Source organism: Tachypleus tridentatus, chromosome 9, assembly GCF_004210375.1.
Source record: "Tachypleus tridentatus isolate NWPU-2018 chromosome 9, ASM421037v1, whole genome shotgun sequence".
Taxonomy (NCBI): domain Eukaryota; kingdom Metazoa; phylum Arthropoda; class Merostomata; order Xiphosura; family Limulidae; genus Tachypleus; species Tachypleus tridentatus.
Window position 1 is genome coordinate 34,991,698 of NC_134833.1, and position 12,934 is coordinate 35,004,631.

At 32.1% G+C, this 12,934-nt stretch overlaps 1 protein-coding gene across 1 annotated transcript in view; it reads right to left on the bottom strand.

Moving 5' to 3' along the window:
* Nucleotides 1-590: 590 nt before the first annotated feature.
* Nucleotides 591-12,934, bottom strand: part of LOC143225049 (glycine receptor subunit alpha-3-like) — a 107,272-nt gene continuing 94,928 nt past the window's right edge. Inside the window, exon 9 of the mRNA XM_076453744.1 lies at nt 591-994. Within this exon, the coding sequence (XP_076309859.1) occupies nt 932-994 (63 nt within the window). The 3' untranslated portion in view covers nt 591-931. The remainder of the gene's footprint in view (nt 995-12,934) is intronic.

Here is a 12,934-nt window from a genome sequence, read left to right on the forward strand (position 1 = left end):
AATCAATACTAATTCTATTTATGATTTTCGAGTTTTTCGGTTTATGAAAATGTATTACGGATCTTTCATATATGAGAGACAAAAGTAATTGGTACATGTAATGGGAACGTTCAGATAAAATAGAATTTTTTAAAAGCTTTAGTTTCAATGTCTCTTTCTTATCGTAAATTAATAAATTGATTTCGTTAATTACGATCATCGTGAAATAAATAGACTGAACGTTAACATTGGGTTCACAAAATATTTTATTTGCTTAAAAAAAAAAAAAAAGACGGCCTGGCATGGCCGAGCGCGATAAGGCATGCGCTCGTAATCTGAGGGTCGCGAGTTCGCATCCGAGTCGCGCTAAACATGCTCGCCCTCCCAGCCGTGGGGGCGTTATAATGTGACGGTCAATCCCACTTTTCGTTGGTAAAAGAGTAGCACAAGAGTTGGCGGTGGGTGGTGATGACTAGCTGCCTTCCCTCTAGTCCTACACTACTAAATTAGGAACGGCTAGCACAGATAGCCCTCGAGTAGCTTTGTGCGAATTTCAAAAACAAACAAACAAACAAGCAAAAAAGAATCTCCAGAAGACATTTATTAATCAAGATCCAATGGATGTTAAAGTTTATTGTAAACTTTCTTACAATATTTACAGAATAAATGTTTCTTTACAAAGTACTTTCTCCAGAGAACCATTGATTGTTTGTCTGCCATCCACATTTCTCTAGTTTCTGATCAGTCTTAAATAAACTTGGCAAGTACTCTAACTTTAGACCCCTCTGGAAAGTGACATAAAGGTCTGCATTCGAATCTAACTCCTTATGTGTTTTCTATGCTTTCTGTTGATCTTTACCAAACTTTATCGAAGGAATCCATAGGAGTGAAAAAGGATATTTGTGTTCGGATATGATTTCTCCCCTGTCACTCCATGAGGACATCTTCATACCTATGTGTCCACCTTACATAAACATGAATCACGAAGATACAATACAAACTGGTATACGTCTTTCTGAAAATACACAAAAAGAAAATAACATTTTACTACTGAGATTCAAAGTAAAAAATTTAGTAATCCAGGCTTTTACTGTGAAGTGACAACACAATAGTTACAATTTAATCCCTAAAATAAAGATGAACCCAAAATCTGGAAAAGCATTCATCATGTCGAATTGTGTAATTGCACCATGTTTATGTTACCAAAATATGGTTCTTAGGCGATATTTCATATCTATCAATGTAGGAGGTTTTCTCTCTCAGTCCAGATGATGTTCAACTGATGGTAAAAATGACAACAGTTAATATGAAGTGTGTTTAATCCTTATCGCAGAAGGAAGCAATACATTCTGAACCACATGTTAAACAATACATTCTGAACCACGTGTTAAACAATACATTTTGAACCACGTGTTAAACAATATATTCTGAACCACATGTTAAACAAAACATACTGAACCACGTGTTAAACAATACATTCTGCACCACATGTTAAACAATACATTCTGAACCACATGTTAAACAATACATACTGAGTTACGTGTTAAACAATACATTCTGAATCACGTGTTAAACAATACATTCCGAACCACGTGTTAAACAATACATTCTGAACCACATGTTAATCAATACATTCTGAACCATGTGTTAAACAATACATTCTGAACCACATGTTAAACAATACATGAACCACGTGTTAAACATTCTGAACCACATGTTTCTGAACCACATGTTAAACAATACATTCTGAACCACGTGTTAAACAATACATTCTGAACCACATGTTAAACAATGAACATTCTGAACCACGTGTTAAACAATACATTCTGAACCACGTGTTAAACAATACATACTGTTAAACAATACATTCTGAACCACATGTTAAACAATACATTCTGAACCACATGTTAAACAATACATACTGAACCACGTGTTAAACAATACATTCTGAATCACATGTTAAACAATACATACTGAACCACGTGTTAAACAATACATTCTGAATCACATGTTAAACAATACATTTTGAATCACGTTTTAAACAATACATACTGAACCACGTGTTAAACAATACATTCTGAATCACGTGTTAAACAATACATTCTGAACCACATGTTAAACAATACATTCTGAACCACGTGTTAAACAATACATTCTGAACCACATGTTAAACAATACATTCTGAACCACATGTTAAATAATACATACTGAACCACGTGTTAAACAATACATTCTGAACCATGTGTTAAACAATACATTCTGAACCACATGTTAAACAATACATACTGAACCACGTGTTAAACAATACATTCTGAACCACATGTTAAACAATTCATTCTGAACCATTTGTTAAACAATACATTCTGAACCACATGTTAAACAATACATACTGAACCACGTGTTAAACAATACATACTGAACCACGTGTTAAACAATACATTCTGAATCACATGTTAAACAATACATTTTGAATCACGTTTTAAACAATACATACTGAACCACGTGTTAAACAATACATTCTGAATCACGTGTTAAACAATACATTCTGAACCACATGTTAAACAATACATTCTGAACCACGTGTTAAACAATACATTCTGAACCACATGTTAAACAATACATTCTGAACCACATGTTAAACAATACATACTGAACCACGTGTTAAACAATACATTCTGAACCATGTGTTAAACAATACATTCTGAACCACATGTTAAACAATACATACTGAACCACGTGTTAAACAATACATTCTGAACCACATGTTAAACAATACATTCTGAACCACGTGTTAAACAATACATACTGAACCACGTGTTAAACAATACATTCTGAACCACATGTTAAACAATACATACTGAACCACGTGTTAAACAATACATTCTGAATCACATGTTAAACAATACATTTTGAATCACGTTTTAAACAATACATACTGAACCACGTGTTAAACAATACATTCTGAATCACGTGTTAAACAATACATTCTGAACCACATGTTAAACAATACATTCTGAACCACGTGTTAAACAATACATTCTGAACCACATGTTAAACAATACATTCTGAACCACATGTTAAACAATACATACTGAACCACGTGTTAAACAATACATTCTGAACCATGTGTTAAACAATACATTCTGAACCATGTGTTAAACAATACATACTGAACCACGTGTTAAACAATACATTCTGAACCACATGTTAAACAATACATTCTGAACCACGTGTTAAACAATACATACTGAACCACGTGTTAAACAATACATTCTGAACCACATGTTAAACAATACATACTGAACCACGTGTTAAACAATACATTCTAAATCACATGTTAAACAATACATTTTGAATCACGTTTTAAACAATACATACTGAACCACGTGTTAAACAATACATTCTGAATCACGTGTTAAACAATACATTCTGAACCACATGCTAAACAATACATTCTGAACCACGTGTTAAACAATACATTCTGAACCGCATTTTAAACAATACATTCTGAACCACATGTTAAACAATACATACTGAACCACGTGTTAAACAATACATTCTGAACCATGTGTTAAACAATACATTCTGAACCACATGTTAAACAATACATACTGAACCACGTGTTAAACAATACATTCTGAACCACATGTTAAACAAATAAACGGCACTGTTCACAACAGTAACGAAAAGAATGACCTTTTACAGGTAAACATTTCAAGAAAAGGTTCATTAATCCTTAAAATAACCTTATTGTATTCCGGACAAAGATGATGAATGGACACACTTAATAATCTCTGAAACATGGAAACCATTACGTAAGAGTGAGAGTTTTATTTCCCATGGTAATTTATACGGGACGATATTGCAAGATATATTATGACAAAACAATTAATTATTCCAGGTGTAAATGAATCGCACCAGTATGGTTCCAGAATAAACCACGGGAAATGACATACATTCAGTTACATTAACAAACAACATTATTTCTGAAGCTTTGCTCAGTCAGCCATAGAAAACAAAGGCATACTGTAAAAGCAGAGAAAGTATGACCGATGTCAGTGATAATGGTTATTTTTACCAACAGAAAAATGATCGGTATTGCTCAGCCTGTCCATCTAGAACCTCCAATCAAACAAAGAACGTTTTTAAAACATTGAGTCATTGCAAAACATCAAAGGTCAAATACACCTGAAGTGCTTTCTAGTCTCTGATTTGGATGTAACTAAGAATTATTATTTGCTTTGAATAAAAGTGTAAGACTGATTCCTTAGTGTCTGCGAGCCCTTGGACACTAAAAACTGCCTGTATTATAGTACCTTATGTTTTACAGGATAGAATAAATCAGATTACCGTTACTTTTTTACTTTATAAAATTTCAGCACAAATTCCCATAACATAAGAAGTGCCTTTATATTAAAATAAATGTTCAGGATTAAAGATAAGACAAAGATTATATTGCTTAATGGTCGTCCACGGTTATGGATGTTAGTCTTACTAGGTATTTTAAGTTGGCTGTAGAAAACGCTTCAAAGGAGGTTGTAAAACGCCTCTATCGCTAACGAAGCTATCATGTTACGTATTATAACTTATTTATAAAACAAACATAGATATTAGAATAAATATATAATATTAATCCCATTACAATCACATACGCCCTCATACTCATTAAAACCTCTATCCTTAACAAAGAACTACTTTATACGCCCTCGTGCACATGATGGATAATTGTAATTGTTAAATTACATCTAATGACTTTCGAATTATCACTTAGTTTAGTAATTATCGAAATTAAACGATAAAGGAAGCTTTTCTAACATAAAACCTTCCTTCAAGGAAACAATGAATGTAAAGGAACTTTCAATCAATGCCAGATTCTGATTCTCTTACATACTTCATTTTTGAATTTGTTCTTTTTTTTGTAGAAATGTCATGAGTAATAAAACAAATGGATAAAGGGTTACTCCGGTTTTCACCACCTATTTGCACTGCAGTACGTTTGAAGGAAAATTGAGTTAATATAACAAACAACAATTTCGTTATTCAACCTTCTCGCTCACGATACACTGTACAAAATTTTTAATAACCGAATTGATTTCGTAAAATGAAAGGCGTATAAAATATTAACAAAATACGTTGACATTAAAGTGCACGATCGTATAAACATAATGAATGCTCACAGTTTGTTATAAACGTATTAAATAGTTTTATATAGTAATTTATATATTTTAGTATACGCACGAAGCGTGATTCTTCGGACAGGGAAGCAATTTATATATATAATAATAGAAAATATATATGATTAAGAATTTGTGGCGATTAAATTATATATAACAGAATTTGCATAAAAAATTTAAAGGTTTAGTTTGTTTTGAATTTCACGCAGACGTATGTGATGGTTATCTGCGCTAGCCATCCCTAATTTAACTTTAACAGATTAGAGGGAAGGCAACTAGTCAACACCACCCACAGCAAAGTCTTAGCCTACTTCTTTCAAAACGTATATGAGATTAACTATCACGTTGTAATGCTTCCACGGCTTAAAGAAAACACATGTTCGATTTCGGGGATTCGATCCCGCAACCTGAAGGTTGCGAGATCAGCACCTTAACTATCAGGCCAGAAAGTTTAATGATCTCGTGGATTTATGAGTATTCAAAGACCTGCATCAATACGTTTTATTATATTAGATATTTAAAATTGTTAAATTTCATTTGACAAGACCTACATCAACAAGGTTTACGATATTAATTATTTATGACTGCTCTTTTTTTTTTCTGCTCACCAGTGGCACAGCGGCATGTCTACAGACTTATAACTCTAAAAAACCATGTTTTGACACCCGTAGTAGTCAGACACACATATAGATCATTGTGTAGCTTTGTACTTAATTTCAAATAAACAAACAAATAAACCAGTATATGCTGGGCTTTGATGTGATACTAATACCAAACATACAAGTTCTATAATAGAAGAACAACATTATTTAACCTTACATGTTGTTCAACAAAAGCCAACACTTTAGTCTGTTTTTATAACATGTTATGTTATAAAATTAGAAAATATTCTTTAATGTAAGGAAAATCAACAATATAAAATTGAAATTAATTTAATATCGACAATAATCCGATTAGAACAAATAAGCCACATGATGAAATCAACGTTATTATGATACGGTCATATTCGAAATTATCTGGTGAATCTAACACGTGATATTTGATTTATTATTAAAGGGGGCGTCACAACGTATACACTGAAAACAATATTTACAACAGATGCAAAACTTTCAAGACAATCTATGATTTCTGCAGGATCATAGCGACGGTAATCAACCATGATTGGCTGTTTGCATTTTGTTATATTATATGCGAATTCCCTGGTTGCCAGAAACTCACTTTTACTCCATATATTGTAGCGTGCAGTTCAGTGCACTCAATTCTCAGTGGTCACGTTTTACTTTCAGGATTCTAAGGTATGCACTGTTCATTCCAATAGACTTTTGAAGTCTTATTTGGATTCCAGTGGTGTGTGCAGAAAAATATGTATTTTGCATGTACTATTTCAGTGTATTTACTGGCGCATAGAACAAACAAAAATGAAAATACTCATCGTTCCACTTGCTGGACAATTTATGCAGTAGTAAAGTGTAAGTTATAATATTGCATAATAGAATTAATACAGCATGATTAGCTTGAAATTAGAACAGTTTAAGACACATTAATTAATCTACATCTGATAATTTTTATGCAGTAAAGTGTAAGTTGTAATATTACATAATGGAAGTAATACAGTATAATTAGTTTGAGATTAAGGCTGTTTAAAGTTGTATCCGAATATATCATTACATAAGTGTGTAACGTATATCAATATATGAAACTCTGTTTCTTGTACGAAATAGCAACGAACAGAAAATGTATTTGCGTCGATGTTCATCTGTTTCGATATTCAGTATTAGTAACATTGAAATAGTAATTACATAGACAAGAAAAGTCCGATAAGGACAATAAATAGGACAAAAATGTAAATAAAAGTTTATTAATACACTAATTTCTTACTTTCTAGAAGTTATGTACATATGTACATAAATACTGCTAACTAATTGTTATATTTGTTATTTGTCATACAACTTTACCAGTTTGATAAATTAGACTCAATATGCTTTGCAGCCGTAACACAAAAACACGTTTTGAGACTGGGATATAAAAAAAAACATTTCAGAAAATTAACTCTTTGGTGAAATATTAGATACGTTTAATAGACTGTTCTTTTACTGAATAATATATTTTATCCTATATTTCTCTTAGTTCTCTTCGTTTCTTTGTTCGATTTTGATCAAAGCTACTTTGTGCCAGCTGTCCCTATTTTAGGAGTAATAAACGAAAATTAAGGCAGTTAGTCAGCAAAACCAACCGCCAACAATCAGTTTACTTTTACCTATGAATAGTGGGACTGATCAGGAAATTATAACGCCTCCACGGCTGAAGTTAGCGAGCATGTTCAATGAAAGGAAATTGAATCCGCGACCAACACATTGCGAGTCGAGTGCCCCAATCACCAGGTCATGCTAGGACGTTGAATCATGAGAGTATAAATATATATTTATAAAATAAGTAAAATGATAGCGCTCGACTCGCAGTATGAGGGTCGCGGATTTGAATCTTTATTCCTCCAAACATGCTCGCTCTGTCATCCGTGGGGGTGTTATAATGTGACAGCCAATCCCACCATTCATTGGTAAAAGAATAACTGGTACTAAATTAGGGACAGCTAACCCAGATATCCCTCGTGTAGTTTTTTGCGAAGTTCAAAAAACAAACAAACAAACAATAAAATAAAACTAACTTTCATTTCTGATTAAAACCTTTTAGTTTGTTTAGATAACTGGATGGGACACTTCATAATAGTATAATTAACACCTTTAATCCAAATAAAATAGTCTCCTTGTGGTGTTATATATTATATTAAAAGTTTGGTTTTTGTAGTAGTTGGATTACGTCTGCATCACAATAAAAAATATTATATTAACATTTCCTATTTCTTAGCATCAGTTAAGGATTAGGTATTTTTAACATTATTCAAAAACATTTTAATTACCAGCAGCTGATTTCAATATATTCTCTTATGTTTTTCTCAGTTTACCTATCACTCTATATATGTTTTTTCAGAATAAATATTTATATATATATATATATTATTAAATGTGCAAATATAATTATTTTTGGGAATATGCGTTTCACGTAGAGTGATTCTAGTATTAAACTTATTAAAAATTGGAGATATACTAGTTTGTTTAGATAACTGGATGGAACATTTCGTAATAGTATAATTCGTCTTCTGTGCTATCAATTAGTGCCTTTCTACCATACTGTGGGCTGGAATGATAACTTCAAGAGATACATTTTGAACTTACTTAACCCCAAATGGTAGTACCTTATTTTCTTATTCTTATTTTTATTTCAATTATTTTTTTCCTCTTTACTTTGGAGAGCAGTTATCTTCCTACAACTGTCTGCAGAGAGTGAAGGGTGGTTTAGATGTGGGACTTTGTGGACTTGAGCACCCATATCTCGCTCTTCTAATTTTTATTTCTATATCTATTGCTATTATTTTATTCCTTATGTGAGACTGGAGAATGAAGGTTAAGAATGATAGACGGTGTATCCCCATCGCAATGTGAGTCCTACTTCCTGAGCCACCTCCAAAACCTAGGGTACATTTTATAATCCCACATCATAGTGTGTACTCTAGGACCTTTTCAACTAGTGCAGCGTTTTTCGTTTAATTAATTTTTCGGTTTGTTTCTTCACGTTATAACAAACTAATATATATATATACTTTAAATGAACGAAATTATTATATTACGAGGGTGTTATATGAATGAAAATAAGTTCCCCATTGCGGACAGAGATTTGATGATGATCACTTGTCCTTCCTTTGGTCATCAATTCCAGAATTAGGGATAACTATATCTGAACTTGTGAGTCACTGAACTGGTTATTTAGTATATGTGTCTTACAATGTGCCATTCATGTTGAAAACGACAAACAATGATTGCATTGTAATAATAGTTGAATTTTGATGGAAAAAAGCAGTTTTTTAGTGAATAAAAAGGATTTCAGAAAAAATAGTGTTAATCTTCACACCACAAATTCTGCAATCCAAAGGTAACGTTCATTTTGAGTATTAAAGGGGGAAAAGCATTTATTTTTAAAATGTTAAAGTTGATAGAAATGTTATTTTTTAGCTAGTAATGTGACCGCTATTAACTTTTCTTTGAGTATAGAGATCTCTAGTGCATTATATCACTATTACCTTAACTTTTTCTTTGAGTATAGAGATCTGTAGTGCATTATATCACTATTACCTTTTCCTTTGAATGTAGTGATCTGTAGTGCATTATCTCACTATTATCTTTTCCTTCGAGATCAGGAATCTGTAGTGCATTATATTAGTTACCTTTTCCTTAGGGTATAGAGATTTATAGTGCATTATATCACTATTATCTTTTCCTTAGAGTATGGAAATTTGTAGTGCATTATATCACTATTATCTTTTCCTTAGAGTACAGAGATCTGTAGTGCATTATATCACTATTATCTTTTCCTTAGAATATAGAGATCTGTAGTGCATTATATCACTGTTATCTTTTCCTTAGAATATAGAGATCTGTAGTGCATTATATCACTATTATCTTTTCCTTCGAGTATCGAGACTTGTAGTGCATTATATCGCTATTATCTTTTCCTTAAAGTATAGAGATTTGTAGTGCGTTATATCACTATTATCTTTTCCTTAGAATATAGACATCATCGTGCATTATATCAGCACATACACTTAAACAAACAATAAATTTAGATTTTTTGGTAAGAATCACATAAACTCAGACTTTTTTTCCACATTAATTTTAATTCATTCATTTCAGAGACGTAACAACTACCATCAAAACTCCATCTTTTCTCTCCCACAAGTTAGTGCCTATAAAGGCCTTTCGCCAGAACCAGAATTCGCCAGTTGTGCTGGATGATAATACGCTATTAATATATATGTAACATAGTACTTTAAAGTTAACAGTTAAAATACAAAAGACTATATAGCATTAGGCCTAAAATTGTGCTAATTTTTACACTAACTTAGACCTCTTGGTTTCTAGTAGTTAGTTAGCTTTTTGCGTTTAAATTTAAGTGTTATATACAAAATATATCACCTTAAGAAAACAAATAATCAAACTTATTTATTATTCGCGATACGTTATTCTGAAAAGAAATTTCATTTAAAAGAATCAGTTATTACGGCATTATCCACTGCAAATACAAATAGCACCCAAACACTTAAAAAAAAAGTAAAAGGTTTGTCAGAATATATTCAGAATAAATTATTCTGAAGTGCTTAAAGATCGTATACACGTTGTCCCCCGTTGGGACAGTGGTAAATCTTTGGAATTACAACGCTAAAATTAAGGTTTCAATTCCCCTAGGTAGACACAACAAATATCACGATGTGACTATGCTTTAAGAAAACACACATAAACAAGTCATTTAGAAGAAAGAGTAGCCTAAAAGTATACACAATTCATGACTTATTATGAAACAGAAATGTTATAATACAGAGTCATACTAACGATATTACCTTTTATATAATAACGAATAATCCAAAAGTATCACGCATATTCATGAACAAAATTCCAAACAGAACTTTAATTTTCAATTCTGATAAAACATTATCTCATTAAGATGAAGTAAAACTGAAATTGTGTTTAACACGCGTTGAAACCTAGTTCAGAGCTAAATTCACTTCTTTGACATCACTGTTAAGTCCAGAACCAGACGAAGATTGGAAGTTCTATCTTATTTCGTTATTGTTCTTATCTATTCTTATTTATTAATACCGAATATTTTTAAAACAATTGTATTACTGCTCACTTTACTTCGTTATTAATGCATAATGTAAAAGACAAGCAAATAAATAATCCGTGGTATGAAATATTAGTGAAGAACGCAAACCCATTGGAAAGAAAAACAACTTCTGTGTTTTTCACGTAAATAGTGCTGTATGGTAATATAATCGATAATTAATACATGATGATTTAGTTAAGGGTTATGTTTATTAATCAGGAGAAATATTACCTTAAGTAAAGCTAAAATGGTCATATCCTACCGAATATTCTAGAAAGTAATACTGATTATTAAGGTTTTGAAGGCGTAATAATTTATTTATTTTTACTTCATTTCGCCTAATGAATCTAGAGTATGAATACACGATTTCGTGGTGAAAGAGAAAGTTCGACGAACCTAGTGTGCAAAACAAAATCATATCTTCAATCTTTTAGCATTCCACGTGTTTTCTTTATAATTAATTTTAGAGTTTGTACAAAGGAATATAACGAAGAGTTAGGCCTCATTCTGTGCACGTTCTCTCAGAAGTACTTTATGACAAGAAGAAACAATAATGTTACTTAAAGTGTATGCGTACTTACGCCTTGGGATAAACAGCTCTCGAAAGCAAATAGTTTTGGTCAAAAATTTTGATAGCTCAGTATAAATTATATATTTTATTAAGATCTTAAAAGCACTTCTTTTCAAACGCTTATTTTACGATACTGCAGGTTATAAACCAATAGTTATTAAGCGCAGCAGGAGGTATAATTGACGTGCTCAAGTGTTGTTGCAAGCTACAACGTAATGTCTCGTGGATATATAAGGAATCTATTTTTAATGTCATACTTGGATATACAATTTTCCACACTAACATCAATAGAACAGAGTCTCTAATTCAATTTGGCTTCACCTGAATCTCCATTTTGGGTCCATCTTATACTTACTAAGCCACTTAACTTAATGGTTTCTCAAGTGAACACTTTCGTACTGGTTATTGATGTGCACTTTGGACAGTGCACGAAAACAACCACGTTGCGTTGGACGATGTCCAAGCACCATTCGCTATCTGCTCTAAGGTTTATATTTGTATACTGTCGTAACATCTATTAAATTTTACTTCTGGAAACATACGAGTTAGCTCATTTAAAATTAATGCTTCGGGTTGAGACTATAATCAAATGAACTCAAATAAGTGTTTTAAAGATAACGGCACGTACTGTCCTGACACAACTTATTCTCTGGGATACACATTTCTACTAAATGTATAGCAACGCCTGCTTATGTTCAAATGCTGTAAATATAACTTAAATGCAGTTCAAGCATTAAAATATAGTATTTTACAAATAACTTGTGAATTTTAGCGTTAATAGACTAAAAGCCTGTTAAAATTTGGTACTGTATTGGTTATTTCATCTTTAACCACAAAGTATCTACTTTCACTCCAAAGGTTTTACTTTGTTGTAATAAAACTTATTTATGAACACTTCAGTAAACTAAAAAGAAAAACAGTTTGAATTTTCCACCATTTTGTTAATAATTCGTTGGAGAAAAGTTACACAACTGAGAAGAACAATAAATGTCAGCCTTGTATTGCTTTTCACTGTAGCATTTCTTGCACCACATGTAATAAAGTATCTTCTTGCTTTACGATCGAAAGTCAGAGACGACAATAAGACGTTCTTCATAAAGGTCTTCAAGGGACGAAATTTGTTACCCAGTTAGTTGCTCGTCAGCCGTTTGGAAAATTATAGTGGACACGTAGTTAATCACTAAGATTTATCGATCATTTTGGTCAGTGGTAACTAGGTTGATAATCGCTGAAGTTAATATTGAAGAAAGTTATTTTTCAATGAACAGTAATGTTAACCACATCGTCACGTTCGTTTGTGGTGATGTAAAACTCACAGCACATTTGCCATCAATAGAACTTGGTTATTATTTAGTGAGAGTAAATTTTATTTTAAACATCATTACGTTGACATTCGTCACCCAATGACACAGCAGTAAGTCCACGAACTTACAACGCTAAAATTAGGAATTCGATTCCCTACGACGGACACAGCAGATAATACGTTTTGCTTTTG